At 37.8% G+C, this 22,263-nt stretch overlaps 1 protein-coding gene across 1 annotated transcript; it reads right to left on the bottom strand.

The window, feature by feature from the left end:
- Positions 1-216: 216 nt before the first annotated feature.
- Positions 217-21,458, bottom strand: LOC148273304 (E3 SUMO-protein ligase RanBP2-like). The gene is given in 13 exon segments (XM_088238888.1): positions 217-1,172; positions 2,299-2,409; positions 3,681-3,839; positions 5,073-5,198; positions 5,398-5,598; positions 7,603-7,737; positions 9,282-9,484; positions 11,246-12,531; positions 12,611-12,753; positions 14,248-18,360; positions 18,362-18,954; positions 20,977-21,202; positions 21,299-21,458. Coding segments are annotated over 13 exon segments (7,383 nt in total). The 5' UTR covers positions 21,371-21,458; the 3' UTR covers positions 217-1,157.
- Between the last annotated feature and the right edge of the window lie 805 nt (positions 21,459-22,263).

Here is a 22,263-nt window from a genome sequence, read left to right as displayed (position 1 = left end):
ATTGATACTTTTAAAGGGACAAAGTATTCAATTAAATAATTTAAATAACAATTTGTTTAACATAATAAATTGAATGGGAAGGTTATTTAAAACATTTAAGTATGTTTTTTTATCAGAAATATCTTGGCAAATTATTATTTTTATCTATTGCACATTTACTTTATTTTTATAATGACATGATTTTCAAAAATAGGCAAAATCGTATGATTTATGTACTTTTTGTCAGACTACAGCCTTAATGTGTGAAAATCTATGAATCGCAACAAATTTAACCAATTTGTGACATATTGGTAAATCAACAGTTTTGTATTATTTCTTTTCCAAGAACTGCAATTTTTAAAAAATGTATATATTTTTCTCAAAATTCTTGGGTTAACATTACAAAACAAATGATTGTGCAATTTCAGTTAATACTGACTGTGTTCAGGACAAAAGCTTCCAACCACAATTATGGATAAAGTGGTTTCATTATTTCAAATGTGTTTTAAACCAGTTGTGTAGGTCTTATTCACATTCTGGCAAAAGAATTTAAGTCAATAAACGTTTGCAGTTGAAATCCTTTACCTAGAATGTGTATAAGACCTATGCAATTGGGTTTAAACACATATGAAATAATGAAAGCACTTTTTCAGAACTGTGGTTTGAAGCCCTTGTCCTAAACACAGTGATATGTTTAAAAATCTAACAGATGAACATAAAAATGATTTATTTTTTAAACTAAGTAGCATAAAATATATGCGCATCAGCCTCAAACTGCTGAGGTAGTATTTATGTTCTGTATTTATTTGAATAAAATAACACACATTCAAACAACTAGTAAAATCATTAAAAAAACACATCCAATTAAGTGTTTTAATTCTTTTCTATCGACACTTCTACTTATATATGGACATTGAATAATAAAGATATTGTGTGTTGGCTTAGGTATTAATAAGACCATAGTCAAGGTTATAGTGTGCGCCGCGCCTAATTCTCCCGGATCCCAGTTGTGTCTAACAGTTGAGACGCGGTAAGATTAAATCAGCGTATATAACAATAAGCTCGAACGCTATAGATACACTTAAAATTAGTTTAAAGTCACCGATCCAACTGAAGTCGGCCAGATTACGTGTGTGGAAATATACTGAGCAATGCGAGCATTTTTACAAGGTCTATCTTTAATTTATCAGTTCCTGAAAGAAAAGAAAAACCAAAATTACACACAACACAAAGAGATTCACATACATAACACCGGAATGTAGCAATAAATATTCAACAATAAATCAAAGTTGAATCGTAATACAGTACTCTCTCAGTAATCTGCCACTGAAAACCAGGCAAGTGTCTAATTAGTAAAAACGGTGGATTTATAGTACATACAAAATATGGTCAAATTTAAAACAGATTTTTCGTAAAAACTGTTTTTATTGAGGAATTTGTACTTGCATATTACCGTTTGATCAATTCCGATTATTTATAAAATTACAATTATAAACTATGTTTACTAATGATTTAACCCAGTTTTAACTAAAAAGCATAACTAACATGCATATTTATTTATTTCAATTTATGTATAATTTTTTTTGCATTGATGATGATAACGGGACACCCCAGTCAGGGGTGTCCCGTGACTGGGGTGAGAGAAAAACCATAAGTCAACAGAAGTATTTTTAAGGGGTCTACAAAAAAATATTTACTCACTTTTTTGTTTCATGAAAGTGTCAACTTTTTTACAACGTTTTCGTAAAAAAGAATGTGCTTTATTACTTCATTAAAAATTTATTTGGTTAAGGGAATTTATTTTATGATATTCAGAAGATAAGTTGATTAATCTTACGCTTCAAGTGCTTTAGTCCAGGGACAGTAAAATATTGCAGTATAAAACTACCTTACAGATAAATATTTTATGTCAACCTTCTCGGTAATCGAACCCAAGACCACTACACTACCAAGCGGTGTTTTCTCCACTGGATTTTCTATTTCAGGATTTTCACCAATGAGTAGCCATCGAGTGGAAAACACTTGAGTGGGATTCCAGTTCTATTTAACGCACAGAACTGTATTGTACATCAGCTCAGACTTTTCATAAATTAGTTCGCCATAAATGATGCACGGTGACATGAATAAATATAGAAGCGGGGATTTAAAAAAATCTTGGGAGTCGTATCACAAAATTAAAAATTGTTTTGAATCTGTTGAATAGTACAGAATTGTTCCAAACTATGCACACATTAATGTGGGTAATGGGTTTGTTAATAAAGTTATAACATATTTACCCGATGACGAAGTGGTTATCATTTTTTTGCTTAAATAACTTACATGGAAGTACTCTTCAAGGCTAGCGGCCGTGTCCTCATCGGGCAAGTCAGCACATTCTGCATCCTCCTCCGCATCTCCCGCTCCCCACCAGCGGACGTTGGCTCCGTCACGCTGGAAAATCACAAAGATATTGGTTAACTCTTAATTCCAGCCAGACCAGGCAATCTCAATTCATGGGTTCAAATAATGACTCTGACTGTAACAAATTTTTGTTAGAAATCTCTTCAAGGATGTTTTGCTATGAAAGTAAACATTCATAATTGAAATCCCGCATTTGAATTTTTGTCATAGTCCATGCAGATGAAAAATACAGTTAGTGTGTGTAATGAGCGAGTGTCGACTCCATGGATACTACAGTCAAGTTGGTGCCTACCATTATGGAGGTCACGGAAGAGATTCCAGGGGTGATTACAATCGGAAGATACAAAAGCCATACCTTCGCTATGGCGGCATAGATGACGATATTTTTTTTAGAGTGATTACAAAGGTACACTGTCGACCCTGTATCTTTGAGTTTTAAGGTAAATACAGCGATAGGTATCGATGGCAGCCGTACCCCGCAGTACACATATCTACGCATTGGAAGTGACAAAAACGATGATCGAGCGAGCGCTTTCTGCTTTAATTGTGATTTAAAATACAAAAGAGAAATAAGTCAATTTTAATTTGACATTGAGAGCAGTGTAAAGTTTGACAGCTAAGACAGCTCTAGTGGTTGAGAGTTAAGATTAGAATATTCGAGATAGTTACAGCGCATGCATCAGATCATTTGTGATCATTGTGGTGCAATGGCAACACTTCGGAAGAAATGTTACCCCTATGAAAAATAAATATTACATTCAATTAATTTTATTTTTTATTGCCATACATTTCTTAACCCTTCTCTTACTGAGCTCAAAATAATCCGCGCGTTTAATCAATATATCATATATTAAATTAAGTATTCATTGTATTTATTGTATTTACAGAGATATAAAACACTATTTAATTTTATGACACAGTTAATTGCAGAGATTAAGTGTTCATGCAACACACTTTTTTATTACAATAACATTAAGACTAAATTAATATTTTGAAATAAATAATGTGAAATAAATTGTGATTTTTACATTTTATTATGAAATCAGTAACCAATATAGTCAGTGACAAATTGACCTTGGCCGGCGATTCGCCGGCTTTGTGTTTTAATGGGTAAAATGCAATGTGTACTGGTTACACATGTATCGACATATGGGAAGAGCAGGCTTCGTAATACCGAAGTAGAAAAGTTAGGTAAACCGTCTCAATACATACCAATAAAAAAAATGGCTTTGTAATCGCCCCCCTTAAATATTATTAAAAATTAGTTTGTCTCCGGATTGGCCCGCTGACGGGGAACTGACCTCCATGTTGGCTCCCTCGCAGAGCATGGTGGAAGACACGAGGTCGTCCCCGCTGTACAGGCGCAGGTAGCCCACGTCCTCGCACGTCAGCAGCGAGATGCAGCAGCTCAGCCCGCGCAGGTCAGCCTGGCACTCGAACACCACCTGCTCCTTCTCGTTCTGGAAACAACGTATGACAGATAATGGGAAGTTTCACGGCTGACAAAATTAGCCGTCTTGTGATAGACTGCTGACAACTGACAACATATTATTCTAAGATCAACTATCAACGTAATTTTTCTAAAACAACAAGAATCGTGAACTTTCTAGAAAATCAGTATTTCCAGAAAAGAAAGGCATGCGTGAAGTGAAAAAGTGAAAAGAAACAAATAAGACTGAGGGTAAATAAAGTGAAACTAGCAAAAACAAATAATAACAGATCTAGTTTCAAATATTGGTTGAAAAATAGGACGTGTTCTAATTATACAGAATTTGACGACAGATTTTTACTCAATTTGTGTATTTCACAACACAGTTTGTCGCAAGAGGCAAAATTAGCAGTTCACAATAGAGTCCTAGTCCCGACCCAGGGCCCCGATTACAGTGGGAAGTTAACAGAGTTATCTTCGACTGTCTATAAAGAAACACCGATATTGGTGTACGAATTTTCGTACATTTGAGTATATTTGTATGAGCATTTAAAGCCTTGAAGCTTTGTATGTTTGTTTGTAAACATTGGGTCACATCATGCACAAGATCTTTTATCATTTTTGTCCCCGTAATACAGGCTTAACCCTTTTAGCCCGGGCATTCATTAATATATACACAAATGTTAAGATTTTTTTTACTCTTGTACCCACCGAAATTCAAAAGCGGCGAGTTTATTTTTTAATTACTGGAACCCTTAAGTACGTCTCCGTTTTTTTTTTATATGTCGATAATCAGTATTACACAGAAAAGTTCGTTTTTAACTTTGACAGCTGGCTCCTGGCCGGTTTGTTTGTTTTGGAGCGAATTCCTGCCGTCCTTATAAATTATATATGTCAGGCAAGTTTTAAACATATTTCAGTATAATTTAATTAATTTTATTGTAAGATAATAAAATATTTGAAATAAATTTAAACGGTTGATTATCAGTTTGGGAGCCATTGTTTATAAAAAGTGAACGTTAAGTAATCTAAAGCATAAAAGATAAAAAAAAGATTTAAAATACCAAAAAATTTCAAATAACTCCTTAAACACAAAGAAAATATATTTTTTAATATCCACAGGAATAAACTCAGGTTTGAAAGGATTAAAGTGATCAATGCTATTGTTTTAAAAAGATAAATAAATCAACCTCTGAAAACATCCCATTTATCAATGCCATATCTCATTTCAATCTGCCATACAGTAAAACAGTTTTCAATTCACCTCATAGGGGTCATCTTCGTCTTCGTTCTCATCAGTCTCATGTTCCTCGGCATCATGGTGCTCGCCCCCTTCCACCACCTCCCCCTCCTCCCGGCTCCCCTCCAACTCGGCTATCTCCTCTAGCTCCTAGAGACAAACCGCAAGAGTCATCATTAATGCGGGAGATATTCGATGATAAGAAAGACCTTTCTAAAAGTTACTCTATTTCAAATCCTAAAAGATACAACAAAACATAAATAAACGCAAATGAAAACATTATTTTGTTAAATGAATGTGATCTGTAAGGGTAAGTAAATAATTAAATTTAAAACAAAATATGGTTTACCTTGAGTATCTCATCGGCGCGTTTGTTAAAGGCGGCTGCTTGTTCGGGAGTGGAGAACCTCACAGCCAACTTCTCTAGCTCCCCAGCAGGATGATCCTCTGTGTAGTTGAGGCCCGCCCACATGAAGGCGCGGTCGCTCTTGGGCATCTTCAGCAGCTGCAGCTCCCGAGTCATGCGCTGGTTCAGCACCACTTTGTGCACCTGGAGATGGACACTTGTCATTTTATTATCTTTCAAGGCGGTTGTAGAATAGAAAAGGAAATTCAGAGGAGAAAAGTCCGCCTCTTCATCAGTGGATGGCGCATTCGCCTTCCATGCTTGAGGTCCCGGGTTCGATTTGTCTAAGGCAGCCTGGGCCTCGATTATAATAGGAAGTTAACAGAGTGATCTTCGACTGTCTATAGAGAAAAAACAATTTTCGTGTATGAAAATGAGTATATTTGCATAAACATTTATATTAATTTATTGATTCAAAATTACACTAGTTTAAATATTAATGAACTTATTAAGGCTTTTTAGGCTATGCCCGTGTTAAGCCATAATAATTATTAACCAAAATACATAGTAAAATTAATTAGATTAAATTATAATGACATGTGATGCAATACAATAACAATCTAGGAAAAAAAGGTATATTTAATAAATAATAAAATTCCAAAGAATACAATGCAAAAAAGATAATCAGAAATAATTTTTAAAATACAAGTTATACAAATTAAGAATCACACATAATCAAATATACAAAATAATGGTATCATTAAAATCAACAAAATAAAAGTAAAATATAGAAGTATTAAAAAAAACAAAATAAGAGTATCATTGAAATCAACAGAAAAATAATATATTTAAAAATATCATTGAAATGATAATTGAGATATGTTTTCTAGAAACTCATTCAATATTATAGTAAGAAATAAGAGCAATAAATCATATGCCAAATAATAGTACATACTAAATTAAATAATACAAAAATACATAATAAAAAAACATAAAAATATCAAGATATATAAATAGCAAATAAAAGTAAAAGTACCTATGGAAGGAAAGCAGATTTGTAAAATTTTGCTAAATGCTAAACATTCAAAATATCTTCATCGGAAACCTATAATTAAACATATTTACAAGAAAAAAATGTATCCATATTCTGCTTTTCATGCAGAAAACTTAATTTTACTTCGTAGATAAAATTGAAGATAAATGTAAACATCCCATTGTAATTGGGGCTCTGGGACATCGCAGCTTCTCGTGTGGTATCCATTATTTCAGAATTCCATTTAATAGTTTATTGAATTATTTATAAAGGGTTTTGTAAACCTATTACAAATTTTTAATAACAGCAGTGACAAATTACAAAAAAAAATAACATCATATACTGTATTTTGCGGAATAAGATGCATCGGACCATAAGACACACCCCAAAATGTGTATTTTATTTTTATGAAATTAAACAAAATAATAATTACTAAGATGAAAAAAAAACTTTGCTTTGAAAAGGAAGTAAAAAGTTAAGTTTTATTACAAAATAACCATTATTATGGGAAAAAAAGGTTAAATGATTAAAAATAATGACAGATTGATTTTTTCTACTGACATTTCTTGATAACTGCATTTTAATTATAATAATAAAAATACATACGTAGTTTTTTTTTAGAGACCAGGTTTCGTCGTGACTGAGATCGTCAGACTAAACAAATGGATTTCGAAGGAACTACCAATCAGCAGCCTCTGTTATAGTTTTTACAAAATTTAAATAAAGATAATTTAAATACATTTTTATTATAAAACTTCATAAAATTATATATTTTACATCTGTTTTTATTATATACATTCAAACAAAACTCAAATTCATACAATTGTTAATACTATATACTTAATTTTTTTAAAATATTATTCCCATAATCATATAAAATGATAATTTACAACCCCTGCTTGCAGTCGTATATAAAATAGAAATTTGTTTCGTCTCCCACCAGTCTGACGATGTCGGTCACAATGAAACTCGGTCACTGGTAAAAATTATAAATAAAAGTTAAAAATAAAACTTTGTGTATTTTTATTATTATAAAAATAAAAAGATAAAAAAACTACTGTCAATGGTAATAACTGACTTTTCAACTTGTATAATATTAGAATGAAAATGTACGAATAGAGGAGGACAAAGAGGTAAAGACAATATATTAAATCGGAAGGAATCTACAATCATACCTGAGTTTGTCTCATGAGTAATCGGTAGGTTCTTCTTTCTGGGTGGTACAGCAGCCTGAATTTACCCGTTCCTCTCTCCTTCCATTCTTGGTTTGTGAACCTAAATAGTTTGGCCATTTGCTCAAACTCTACCCGCTGAAAAAAAAAATCCATAATTAATATTGACAACATAGAATTAGGAATAGTCCAGAAACCGAATACGAGCATCAAACTACTCATAAACGAGTGGCGTGTTGTGTCCTTTTAAAGTGTAGAAATACTGCTAGGATCTTAAAGAAACAGGATGGAATCACATTTCATGTGTAATAAGCAAATGAATGTGTAAGTAGCAAATACATTACTTAAAAATTGAATTATTATTCCATCTGTCAGATTGTCGAAGAAATCAAAATGGACATTTCGCTAGTGTTGCCAGGGTAGTATTTTTTTTTTACCCTACTTTGCTCATCTAATGAGAGAAATAATGAAAACTGGACCTCGGATTAAACAATTCTGTGGTGGACATTGGACCGACATTATTTTTAAAACATAAAATATTACTTAACATGATATAAAAATATCAATTTTATGTAAAATAAAATTTGTTTTATATTTTAAGTTCAAAGTTCATTAATTCAATTGCTCTTATTAAATGACCCTTTACTTATCTACTCTGTTGTGTCAATCAACATGTCTGCGTGCACAATAAAATTTTAGAGAAATTAACAGATTGCTTTTTTTTTACCTTACATTTGTGTTATGATTATATTATTTCCCATCATGCAACATTACGCAGCGACATCACGAATGCGCGCGGCGAAAGTGGGGAATTTTCGGACACAGTCCGATGTATTCAAACATGATTCTACGCTCCTTCTGGACTATTTTTAACTCTATGATTGACAAACATTTTCAACAGGAATAGAATATCTTTGGGAAGTGAATTTTCATAATCATTTAATCATTTATCACTATTCCCTTTCCTCGCCTAATGGTGGATAGGGCACTGCATGGGTACACCAATCCCAATGTATCTAGATTATTTTTCTTACATCAAGGTAAGATGATAAGTCTTACGCTTCAGGTGCCAGTCCAGGGGACTACGAAATATTCTAGTGTAAAAACACCTTCTTAAATAAATATTTCATGCCAACCATGTCAAGAATTGAACCTGAGACCTTTTGCATGGTAGGCAAACGCGCTGACCACTACACCACGAGGCCGACAAGACAAAAGCATGCTCTGGTGTACGTAACAATTTTTTTAGGTGTGTCCTTGGTAGACAAATCGATATCAATATTTGATATTTTTCAACACAGTTGTTGAGCATATATTATGTGACTCTAGAAGCGAGTGGATTATAAAATGTCAACCTATCGTTAAATTTTAAAAAATATATATAAAAATTCCAATAAGAACTTTCAAGTGTTTTTGACCATTACCATTACCATTTGAACACACTTAAAATATGAATGAGGAAGATCAGTGGAATTATTTTTTTTTGTCAAACTTGTAATTTTAAACTACTCCACCAATGACATCAGTGAGATCTGCTGATTGGTGAGTTGGCTTCCTGGAAACCGGAAATCTATTACTACACTATAACATTGGCTGATTTGGACAAATTTGTGACGTAGTTGACAATTTCTCTAGCATAGCACTATACTTTCTCATTGTAGAAAAACACGAATTTCAAATACCTCGTCCTCCTCGCCTGTGACGACGTCGATCTTGTCAGGGAGCGGCACGACGGGCTCGTAGTGAGGGTCGTACTCCGCTTCGCCCTCGTGGCTGTCGTCATGGCCCCCCTGAGGACTGCCCTTGGCCGCAACCTTGTTACTTCCAAATAGAGGCGTGCCGGCGCCCGCCCAGTTGAAGGCCTTCTCCGCACTGCTTTCCTCCACTGCAAAATACCGTTGATATTCTAAGTACATATACTTTAGGCGTTGATCTTTTTGAAGACGTATTGAACTATTTATTGAAAGAAGCGATTTAAAAAAAAAAGGAGTTTTAATTATTTACCGAAGTATTTACATTTTCAAACCATTTTGAATCCCATGTTCTATCTCCCATATGGAATTTGAATCCCATGTTCAAGCTTAAACAAGATGCTCGTCTTCGAGGCCACGGTCTCAGACTGGAGAAAATGAGATTCAACCTTAATCCAGGGAAGCATTTCCTGAGCAATAGGGTTGTTGATGGTTGGAATAAGCTGCCACAAGAGCTGATCTCAATGTGTCGTCGCAATGGGTTCAAAAATGGACTAGATTTGATTGGGAAAAGTTAAAGTGCGCCAACAACTAACTTTCGTCAAAATAGATTTAAGCATATTGGCTTCAAGCTGCTCGCTTAAAATTAATAAAAAAATAATTTTCTAGATTAAAAAAAATAATTAAAACTTATCACAAAAAAGCGGAAAAAAAATTGAGAAGGAAATATGGAAGTCTAGGCATTTAAAGGGCTTATTGGCTGGTTTTGGTGTATTAACACACATTATGTAACACTCACCATCCTGCCTAAACATCCACATTTCCTCAAGTATCCTATCTGTTGACTTTTGCGAAGTAAAAGAGTAGAGAACCTTTATTGACGTGGGTGAGATTCATCTGGCTGAATTATTTCAACTACTAGGCAATGGCCGAAAATACTTTGAAATCAACAAAGGAGTATAAAACTTTTAAAGTATTTTTAGCTCGTCTACTTTTTAAGGCATCAGATGCACAGCTCGTCTTTTGACAGATCGAATGAGTTATGAAAAAAAATCGACACAAAACCGGGGTTATGAAAAACGTTAATTGAGGGGAAAATTGAATGAGAATGTATGGAAAAAAATGGGACCTAAATATTTAGGTGTAAAAGGCGGGAAAACGTAAAATTGAGAAAAGTAAAAATGAGGTTTTACTGTAATATATATTCATTTAGTCACGTACATATGTGGTAATGTACTTTATTAATATTCATTATCAAAAAGTGCATTATAACACCACACTTCCATTGTCTATTAAAACAATTAGAAATGAGAAAATGTTCAAAAAGGCTATAAAAAAATGGATGGTGGACCTGGATAGAAGTAAAATGGACTGTCTCATACGCCCAAACCAATATTGAATAAACTGCTCCACAAATGTATAGTTTATGTTATGTTTTTTATTTTTCATTGTACATTTTATAATGTAAATAATATAGGTGTACATAAATTAAATATAAACTTAAATACGTAGTGTTTAAAGTGTTTAAAACTTTCTGAACATTTTGTTGAATATCTCGGTCTTTGTTTATTCTCACATGCAAAAATATTTAAAAAAAGGTATATTGTTAAGTGTCCTCGGCACGGGTAACCCCAGTGAAACATAAGTATATTGTTAAGTGTCCTCGGCACGGGTAACCCCAGTGAAACATAAGTATATTGTTAAGTGTCCTCGGCACGGGTAACCCCAGTGAAACATAATAAGGGCCATTTACACAGCAAAAAGTTTGTTTCAAAAAACTTCAAAGTTGAATAATTGTTGCATTCTTGTCAAAATGTTGTTTTATCTTATTTTCGGTAGGCAACCCATTTGGTCCATTTTGATTAAAATGCAACAATGACTTTTTGCCTTTTTGCTTTTTTCGGTGCAACTGGCCCTGAATAAATAAAAAAATTAAGTTGATGAAGGTGACAAACCTTTGGTCGTGCCAAACTGCGGTGCCTCCGCAGACTTGTTAGCTAGAGCCGAGAAGCTTAAATTCTCATCCTTGTCAATGTTGGCCGCCAGAGCGGAGAAACTGAGCTCTTTCCCCTTATCCACGATTCCTCCCAGCATCGGTGGTTCTGTCGGGTTCAAGGCGACGATGGACGGAGCCATCCCGAAAGTATTAACGCCAAACATTCCCGGCTTGGTAGAATCATTATTCCCGAGAGTATTGCCTCCGAAGATAGTGCCACTGGATTTTGTGTGTGGGAATCCGCTGAACAAGGCTGGTGTATTTTTTACGGCATCCCCGAATAGCGCAGACGCTTGCGTAGGCACTGGATTAGGAACTTTAAATATGGAATTTGAATCGTTGTTCCCGAAAACAGTTCCATCCGTGGTGTTGGAACTGAAACTAAATGCGTTCGTAGTATTGTTTATCGCATTGTTTGTTTCTGGCTTGGCAGGGCTGTTTCCGAATATGCTGCCCGTGTTGGCGGAGAATGCGTTTGTTGAGAAGAGAGGTTGCCCGCTGAAAATGCTGGGAGCTGAGGGGGTCTGTTCAGTGGACGGGGTGAACTTCGGAACGGCGATGATGGGAGCGTTCTTATTTGTCTCCGGTTGCTTGCCGCTGAAGATGCTCACCGAATCACCTTTACCGCTGAAGATGTTCGAACCTTCGAGTGCCGGAGGAGCGGTGAAGACCGATGCTGGAGTTATCGCAGAAGTGGTTGTTTTTTGTCCAAAAATAAATGCGTTTGGTGCGGGTTTTTCTGTGGTTTTGTTTGGCGTTTCTTCCTTAATCTCTGGAACTTTTACATTGACATTTTTTGGGTCCGCCGTCGGGTCCTGATTGTACGTTTTGAAGACGTATTCATCAGGATTGCATCCGATACAGCCTTTACATGGTGCTTTTTGTTTATATGCGTAAAAGTTTTCGGGAAGTAGATATTTCTTGGCTAGTGCTCTTTCTTCGTCCGTTACTTTGGTTTCTGTTACAAAGACCACTTCTTCCTCATCGGACTGTGGCTTTAGGGAGATGGAGGTGTCTTCCAGTTTGGGCAAGTCCGCCTTGGCTTTATCGATAGCTGCCATGAAGCCCTTGGCAATATCGGGTGTCTTAAAGCGTACGCAGAACTGAGTGGGAGTAATTTCCCCAGAGCTGAAATCATTAGCGCTGAAGAGCCAAGTCTTCTCATCCTTGTTGATGTACTTGATATCTTGGGTCAGAACGTGGTTCAGACATACTTTATGAATGGGTTCCCTGCGCATCAGCACCCTGAAAAAAACAAAATTATCAGTAAAGTTTTCCAAGCAGAAAATTGCGTGCACTTGTAAATTTGAGTAATGTCTCTTACCTGATCTTGAATGTTTCCGGGTGCTTGAGTATCTTGATATCCCCTACCCCGCATTCCTTCCATTCTCCGCTGGCGAACCTGTACAGTTTGGCCAAATGCTTATAGAGGACCTCCTCATCCTCCTCTCCAGTTTTTACTTCAATCTGGAACAGTTACAACCATCACTTTTAGTGGAATACACATTTCTATGAGAAAACTTATAGGCCAGCAGATTTATGTATAAAAACAAAAATTAGTGGTTAAAGTTAAAGTTGTTTTATTTATTTTATTATAATTTATTTATTTGCCGCGGAAATCATAGTCTTTTAATAAAAAAATCCAAGATATATTATAATGACAATTTTAGAAAGAGGATTACATATTTCACATTCATCAGCACCCTGAATTGATATTTATTATAGATAGAGAAAGAAATGTATATACAGCCGAACTTGGATATAACGGTCACGGAAATAGCGAGATCTCGGATATAATGAGGAAACATTAGTTGACATTTTAGTTTGTGGTTTTCTCCATACATTTATTCACTTTTATAACGACCTTCTCCTCGGACATACCGAATAAAAATATTGTAAACAGTTAAGCAAAAACAGATATACGAGGGTAAAGTCGATGGTAAATGAAATGAAACTATTAACATATAATATACAAAGAATATTTTACAATACAATGATATTTGTTCATAAAATTATAAACTCTAATAAAAAAACAGAATTTTGGAAAAAAATTGATCGGAACCAGCATGAACACGATCACAATACTAGAGAAAAGAACAAAATTAGACTTCCATTTAGGAAAAAGGCAAAGTCACAAAATTCAATTTTATTTAAAGCAATTAAAAAGTATTACAAAATGGAAAAAAATATTTATGAAGAAAAAAACATATCAAAATTTAAAATAATGGTCAAGACATATGTGATAAACAATTTATAAATTAAATATATTTGCAATGTTATTATTAGAACACACATAACAATATGTATAATATGTGTGCCCTACTTTAAGATTTAAATAAAAAAACTCTTCAATTGTTTAAAAACATTATTTTCGAAATAAGAACCTAAGTAATAAAATCCGAATGGGGGAATAAACTTATTACGGATGCTGCTGGGCGTTGGGATCAGTTTACGTTTACAACACTATGTATGTGTCTAAGTATCTAATTGGTGTTTTTGCCGACAACATTGACAAAGTATGGTTGAAATTTCGTGTAAAAATTCAAGCTTTGTGAACTTAGTAAGCGCAGGCTCAGCACCTCATTACAATTCACAACTTCTTTTTTAGTTTATGAATGACATCCTTGTTTCGGGGGTTTTAACAATGTTTTTTTTAAAAGTTTTATGGTCAATGCATAATGAACATTACGAGTGGGTGATGTCAGATAAGTTAAAACCTAACCATTAAATTGTAAACATGACTACTAACAAACAAAAGTGTTTAAAGTGGCAATTATTTGTACTATAGAATGTGGCGCGAAATATGTTGAAGTGTGTAAAAAGTTTGCTATATCCTTATCACATTGTCAAAAAAAAGTATATTTATCAAAACGTTGACTTTTTAGTCGCTTCAAAGGATGAAATGTCCTAGAATTAACAAGTTGTATAATAAAGAATGGCGACAAATAAATGATTTCTTACCTTATCGGGTAAAGGAATGATAGGGGTAAATACGATGTGCTCGCCGTCATCCTCGGCAGCGTACTCGTTATCACTGTCGTGGCTCTTGTCGGCCGATTGGTCTTCACTCTTGACCGGAGACTTATCTTTGGTTTTGAGACTGAATTCAAACTTTGTCTTCTGCGGGAATCCAAACGGCGAAGGCTTGGCCGCGAGATCAGCGAACGAAACAACCTTGGCAGCTTCAGTACTCGCCACGTCACCTTCCGCGGGCTGATTCGCAGCCGGAGGGATCCCGAATTTAAAAGTTGTCGGGGGGTTGGTGGTCGGCGGTGCTAGACCGAATATGGACGGCGGGGTCTTGCTAACTACTCCATTAGTGGATGGGATGCCGAATGAGAAGGTTTGGGTCGGGGCCGCGAGGGGTTTAATTTCTTTCTTCGGCATGCTCGGATCTTTAGGGGAATCGCAGGCGACACAGTAATCTGTTCCCGTGTTGTTTATGTAACAAGACTTGCAATCCCAAGACCCGGCTTTAGGTTTGAATTTGTCGCCCCAACCGGTAACGGTGGCCGGAATAGCGGGATCTGGTTTGGATTCCACTTTCTCACTTTTTTTGTCAGCCTTTTTTTCTCTAGCGTTTGTGTAAGCAGTGCTCGATACCGTTTTGAATTTCTGATAAACGTCCACTGATGGGAATGTTATCCTAGCAGAGACAGCTTCCGGCAAAGAAAGGATCAAGGTGTTCGGCTGCAACATCAACTCGTCATATTTCAATTCCTCGGTTAGGGGAATGTTACAGAGGACGAGGCCACCATTTTCTTGCGCCACTGTTAATTTGACATGTTTCGGGTCTTTTTTCAAGGAAAATATTTTAATCCTGCTTAAACCTTTGTCCTTATAAACCATCGAGTTCTTATCCGTAACGGAAACCTTGGCGGTGGTTTGATAGAAGACATTTTCATTAGCGGGTGCTTTTTCTTGGTTAGTTTTAGCAGGAGAGAAAGTGTTGATTGTAGATGATGCGGAGGAAGTACTCTTGTTGAAAGTAAAACCGGCAAAAGGATTAGGTTTGGCGGGTTCTGAATAACTTTCGACAGTTGAAGTTGTCGTAGAATCAGGGACAGTTTTAAAAGTAGGAGTACTGAAGAATTTAAGTCCTCCGACTGATAATTCCGAGGATGGCTGCTGAGCTTCATCCTCGATTTCGGATTGATCTTTTCTTGCGGTGTCTTTAACGGGAGTGTTTTCTGTGCTCCTTAACGCTGAACTGTCAGTGATGGCCGTGGAAAACTTTTCGTAGAAATCGTTTCCACTTTCGACAGTTTTGAAGCGAATACAAAACATTTCATATTGCAGAGTTTCATCCGCAAAGTCATTAGCTCCCCAGAAGTAAGCCTTATCTCTGTCTTTCATAGGGCTGATTTCAATCTCGGGAGTAATTAGATGATTCGCACAGATCGTGTGGACTCTTTCCCTTCTCATGAGAACACGAACCTTACCAGTGGTCGTATTCTTCAACAGCTTTATATGCCCGAGACCTCTTTCCTTCCACTCTTTCTCGATGAACCTGAATAGTTTAGCTCTGGCATCGAACAGTATCTCTTCACCTTCCTCCCCCGTTTTGACTTGCACTTCGTCCGGTAAATTGATTATCGGTTTAAAGTCGGGAATGGGATCGTAACTGTCTGTGCTTCGTTCAGAGAGGGTACGAGATTTGTTGCTCTGGTTGTGAGAATAGTCGAAGGTCCCCGGAGAGTTCAAGAAACTGAAGGGTTTCATCGAGTCATTAGCGGCGGGTTTTGACGAATCAAAGAGGCTGAATGGTTTCGCCGGGGTTAACTCTGCGGGGGCAACGCCGATCGGTTTGGCGGGAGTAGAGGTAGAGGTGGGGAACATTTGGGATCTTTGCGGCAGAGGAATGTGGTAGTCGTGAACAGGGGTGGGTAGGGGTGCGGGGGAGCAGGGGGCCACCGGCGCCAGCGCGGCGGCGGGCGCTGGGACGAGGGCCGGGGGGGGAACTGCAGCCACAGGCTGGACCGGCGGGGGAGCGGGAAGAGAATAGAGACCCTGGTCTTGGAACAAAGGCCCGGGGAAGAGTTGAGGCACACCCGGGTACTGCCCGTACATGGGATACAGAGCCCCGGGTGGGAATATCGGGTACGCTTGTGCGGGGAGAACGGGAGCCGGTTGCTGCCTTTGCAGATAAGCTCCGGCCTCTTCTTCCAACATGTATAACTCGCTGTCGTCTATATTTTGTCGCTCGACGGGGGAACTCTTGATTTTTCCAAACTCAATCTTCAGTTCCGATATTTCCTTTTTAAGATCCGCAACATCGGCTGCACTCTCGTCGCGATAATCGTTGATTTTACTTTTGACCTCATCAACCGACAATTTAAGAGTTCTGAACTGGTCAATAGTGTCCCCGAAGTTATGGTTTTTAATTTGTCCGAGCGCTTTCTTCATTTCTCGCACTTCCTCTACGAGTAATTTGTTCGACTCTACGAGAACTTTGGTCTGCTCTACAAACAAAGACATATCGGAATTATTTTTCTGCAGTTGGCGAATCTGAATTTCCAGGTTGTCGTGGCTCGGTAGTAGATCTGTCTTTCTAGTAGTACGACGAGAACGACCGGATCGAGGAGTTGCACAAATGAAAGAAGAATTGATTCTCGCAACACTGTTAGTGGCCCAGGATATATCATCGCTGGAAGAATTATTATTATCTGCATGTAATCGCTCGTTGGGTTCGATTCCAGATAGAGCCAAATCGATACTTTGTATATGATCCGCTAAATCCAAATACAGAGGGTGATCTTGTTGGGCTCCACTAGCTTTTAATCTATCCGTAGTTAGGTATACATACTCCTTAGCTTTGACTAGATAAAGAACTTGTTTAGTCTTCTGCTCCGGGTCAATACATTCCCTTTCCGGTGTTATTTCATCTGCGAGTCTTTTGTAGATTTTATATAACTCAAAGCTGGCATAAGGAGACTTAATAGTTTCAAGAATCTCGATGGCTTTATCATCATCCTTGTCATTTATCCATTGCGTAGCGAGGTAGAGTTTCCCTTCTTCGATAAGAACCTCGAGTTTGTCTTGTGGCAATTCTCCGTGAGCGTAATCAAAAAGACGCTTTTCGGGAGGTCGAATGGATATTTTGTTACGAATTCTTTCTAACAAGGGTACAGCGGCCGAATAGCACAGATTAGCGCGAGCTTCTAGGAACCGTCGCAGAGAATTATCCGTAGATTCTACGGCTCTTTGAGAGAAAGCACGGGCTATAATGATCAGAAGTTCGGGATCCAAGCCGTGACTACCGACACATCGCACAGTTTCTATTCCCCTCGTGAGTGTGAGTCGAATATCGCTTAGGTCTCCCGAAGAGTTCCTGACTCGGCAGGCAGCATCCCACCACTTCATCTGTGCGGATGTACACAATGGCGGAGTGAGAACTTCCGGCAGAGTCTTAGGTCGGTCATTGTCCCAGTAGCCCGATCTGTATTCTCCTTCTGCACTTTTTGCCGCAGTTAGAACTGTGCAATACAAAAAGGTGTCTAAGTCGAGTCTGTTGAGAGTTTCGGCGCCACAATTGGCAAGATTGTTAACAGAAACTTTCAGCTCATCAACACCCACGCAGCTCACATCGGATAAATTTTTAGCATTCACTCCTAACCAGGCTTGATGGTGCAAGGAGCTTGGTTTTAGTTGCGCCGCGATACGGTCCGCGAGTCTCACATCGTGCGACCGCGGAAGGGATAGTGCCACATCGGCCAAGTTAGAATTAGTCAACAGAAAAGAGGTGGACATTTTATCCTGTTGTTCTTTGGCAGTGAAAACTTTCCGGTACAGCTTGTCCCTCCAGTGTGCGCCGGCGCAATACTGAGAAACCTTTTCTAGAAAAACATTTGATTTGTCTTTGGAGCAAGCGAGGAGTGTGTGGGCGGCCTGAGAGCGGCGATGGGCGGCCGCCAGGTGCCAGGCGGGGAGTAGGCGCTCCTGGGACCCGGGCTGCGCCGAGGGGGCGCAAGGGGGCGCGCGGGAGGGCGCCGGGGGCTGCAGGGCCAGCAGTAGAAGAGGGCCGGCCGCGCGCACGGCCTCGCGCCATTCGCCAGCCTCGCGGCCCGATTTTTTTCAGCAGAAGAGTGGCCATATGCAGACAAAACTGGGCGCCGAAGTGCGAGAGAGTTTCCGCGCCGAGCGTGCGAGTGGGAGCGACTCCGAGGACGTCTTCCGCGGCTTTGAAGAGCGCACGATCCAGTTGCCAGATAGCCGCGGCGGCGTCGACCGTGCGTCGACCTTCGGATAGAGACAACTCGGCCAGCCTCTCCAGCGAGGTGATGTTCAGCAGCCAATACTCCCAGCCTCTGTCCTGGTCGGGCACCTGGACGAGGGTCTCGACGACGGCCTCGTGCCAGAGCGGCGAGTCGGCAAAACGGTCGGTGGAAAAGGTGGTCTGGAAAGCGTAAGAGAAGGCGTCGCGGGACGAGGCCTGGCGGAAGTGGCGCAGCAGGCGCGCGTGCGGCGCGGGGTCATGCGCGCGCGCGACTGTCTCGGCGCGCAGCAGCGCGAGCGTGGCGGGCGCGCCGGCGCCCTGCGCGGCCAGCAGGCGCGCGCGCAGCGAGTACAGCGCGGGGTGCGAGGGGAAGGCGGCGGCCGCGCGTTCGGCCCAGTAGCGCGCGCTGCCGGCCTCCAGAGGGAAGTTTTCCGACCCCAAGAGTTCACATACTGGAAATATCAGTTGAAATATCAACATGCAATACTTTGGAAAAAAACAACATTACGCAAATGCAACATTTACAAAACTACCCCATTTCTGAGTGATTTGATGCCAATTATTTATTATACTTTTTAGGAATCTTTATAAAGTACAAAAGCCTATTGTATATATATAAATATGACATTTGCATAGGAAAATGTACATGCACACATATCTTAAAACTAAGGAGATTTTGATGGAGACACTATTATTCGTAGGTATTATTTATTTATTTAACTTTTTGTACATACTGTTATTTGAATATTGGGGGGCTTATTGCCAAATGGCATTTTTTTTTATAAATTACCTTAAATCAATACTATTACTCAATGGGAAAAAAGAGGAAAAGAGGAGAGATTAAGGAAGAGAAAGGAGATGTTTCTTCAGATGTGATTTAAAAAGAGATACAGTAGTAACATTTTTGATGGTTGATGGAAGATTATTATCCAAGTATTTTCTTTAAAAAAGTGTGAAAAAATATTTTACAAATCACAAGAAAGTAGTAATCTACCAAGTATAGAATTTTCGCAAGAACAGGTAAACATCATTTTGAGCCGGTTCGATTTAAGCCGATTTACAATTCCGCCGGTTGGTGCCGGCTTGGGATTCCCCGGTTCGGCCGACACCAGATGGCAATAGCGCCGCGATTCTAATAGCAGACACACTTTTACACGTTGTTTTATTCTATTACCGTGTACGCGAGCAGCCTATTGTGTGTGAAATTGTTTCTGAGTTACTTTTCATTTAGTTTTTAAGAAAAATAAAAAGGTTTGATTATATTTTTATTTTATTATTATTAAAATTAAAAGAATAATAAAATATTTGTAGTTTATGCTATGATTCTGGGAGAAAGGAAACAGCAATCAAATCAAATGAAATTGGACGCTTTTTTCAAAAAAGTGTGAGAATTTAATTTAGTACCGACGAACAGGTGAGTTAGAATTTATTATAAAAAAATTCAGTATTTTTATCAAAAGATTATTTATTTTGTAAACGAATTTAAACTGTATTTATTGAAGATGTAGTACTTATATGTAAATATAAGTTATTAATTTAAAAATACTTGGTACACTTCCACTTTTTTGTTTGACCAATAAGCGCTTTCACCCTGTAATGGGCATCTTCAGAAAGTGCTAATCGGTCAAACAAATAAGTGGAAGTGTACAAAGTATTTTAAAATAAATAACTTATATGTAAATATAAGTTATTACATCATTACAATGGAATTCCATCAAGAATTGTCAATAAATAATTTTAATCAAAAAATGTATTTATTAAATACATTTCAATTTCTTTAGAATATATATAGGGTAAAAACAAACAAACCATCACACTGTTTCCCCGTAAGGGTAGGCAGAGAGGATAGAACGCCACAACACTCTATCTTTGCATACAGATCTCGCTTCCTCTACATTCATACATCTTCTCATGCACGCGCGCCGATTATTCCGACTTTTGACATGTCCATCTTCAAGTATTTGTTGGATTTGGTCATGCCATGTCTTTCTCGGTCTTCCTCTATTTCTGCAGCCATCAACATTCGCATTGTAAATATTCTTAGCCGTTCTCTCGCTGTCCATTCGTTCTACATGTCCAAACCAGCGCAGAGCTCCTTTCTTGATTTTGTCTTGGTATGTATTGAATAAACATGTCGGATCCTTCTTAGAATTTTGACATGGTACCTGATCTTATATCTTCCATTATATTTGTGTTCATTTTACGCCGGTGTCTCTCGGAACGGAACCCCGGCGTAAAACTATATTTACCTGTACAGTGGTTAAAAGGTTTTAGTAAACTCAGGAGGTAAAAACATTTATATGCACAGTCACGCGCCCCGCATGACACAGCACAATTACAATAACCTAAATCACACAGATTGGATCTGGGAACTGCGATGAATGAGTAATTTGAGAGAATCCCTGATAATTAATTAGTAAATAATCCGTTTATCTTTGCACTGTCTTTGTCCAAGATTTTCTTTTCTTACCCACCTTTTAGGATCAAGTTATTCTGGTTGGGATCTAGTCCCAAAGAAGTCTTGTACGCTTCTAGAGCGCGATCGACCTGGCCCAGCTTCTGGAAGGCCTGTCCGAGAAGGGTATGAGCGGCGGGATTATTATCTTTTACACCCAAATACATCTCCACGTAGTTAACGCAGCTCTCGTAGTCCCCGACATCGAAATAGAGCCTGGCGAAGGAATACGCTCTGAAATTCCTCTGCAAAACAAAAAAAGAACATTGTATCGATCTCCGAAAACCGGTGAAAAAGTCAAATAGGCTATTACAAAACTATCAGAGTCTAACGTCACTTACGTCTTTCTCGGTCTTAACCTTCGATAAAGTCTTGGCGACGTGACGATCCACGTCAGCCTTGTTCCGAAACATCTTCGAGGATATTCTATAGTATTTTCTTCATGAAAAGAATTGTATTTTTATCTGAAAACGCACATAACCTGCGGGTGGCAAAAATGTGTCGTTAACAATCAAAGACAATAAACTTCCCCAAAATTTAAGCGTAAAGTTCATAGAAAAATATCGCTCTCCATAAACAATAGTATTGTTTTTATTGGTGTTTAGTCCTCATTACTTGAGCATACCAACATACCGAATTTTCTGGTTGCCTCTTTTGTATCTAGGTGGAATAAATTTAATTAAAAAATTCAATTCTGTACGTCATGTAAAACAAATACTGAACGAAAGTTTTTGACTCGGGTAAAAAAATACCGAAAAAGGAAATTGCGTTCATAATATTTCTACATTATTTCTGATTGCGTTGACCCACCATGCTTGTGTTTCTGGGTTAAATTCCTGGCAACGCCAAAACGTAAAATTGATTGAAAATGTTGTTTTAGTCAGCTATATTTTATTGTCACTGCATGGGCTGACATATGTGAAGTATAAGACTGATCATTATTAGATAACAACCTGACTTTTATAACAAAATATCGAGGTACACTGTAATTAGAGAATCAATGCAGTTTCCTATGCACCAATGGGAGTTGATTTGGAAATTATGATAAAATTGTTCATTTGAATATTTTGTTGATCGTAATTCGAGGATATTGTTTCATTTCATTAAAAAAAATACAATCTATTAAATAAATGTTAAAACGCTCCACTATCACTAAATGTTCAGCCCTTTAGGCCCCGATGGTTTCGAATTTCAGACATCTCTTCGTTTTTGACATTCAATAACTCCAAGTTGTGAGTAAAATCTCCTAACACTTTATCGAGGTAAATAATTGTATTTTATGTATCTTTATTCTTAATTTTCTTTT

The sequence above is a fragment of the Micrasema longulum genome, unplaced genomic scaffold, assembly GCF_059751315.1.
Source record: "Micrasema longulum isolate JH-2025_06_02 unplaced genomic scaffold, ASM5975131v1 h1tg001995l, whole genome shotgun sequence".
NCBI classification, from domain to species: domain Eukaryota; kingdom Metazoa; phylum Arthropoda; class Insecta; order Trichoptera; family Brachycentridae; genus Micrasema; species Micrasema longulum.
Note: the sequence above shows the minus strand (reverse complement) of the source record. Positions and strands in the feature narration are given on the sequence as shown.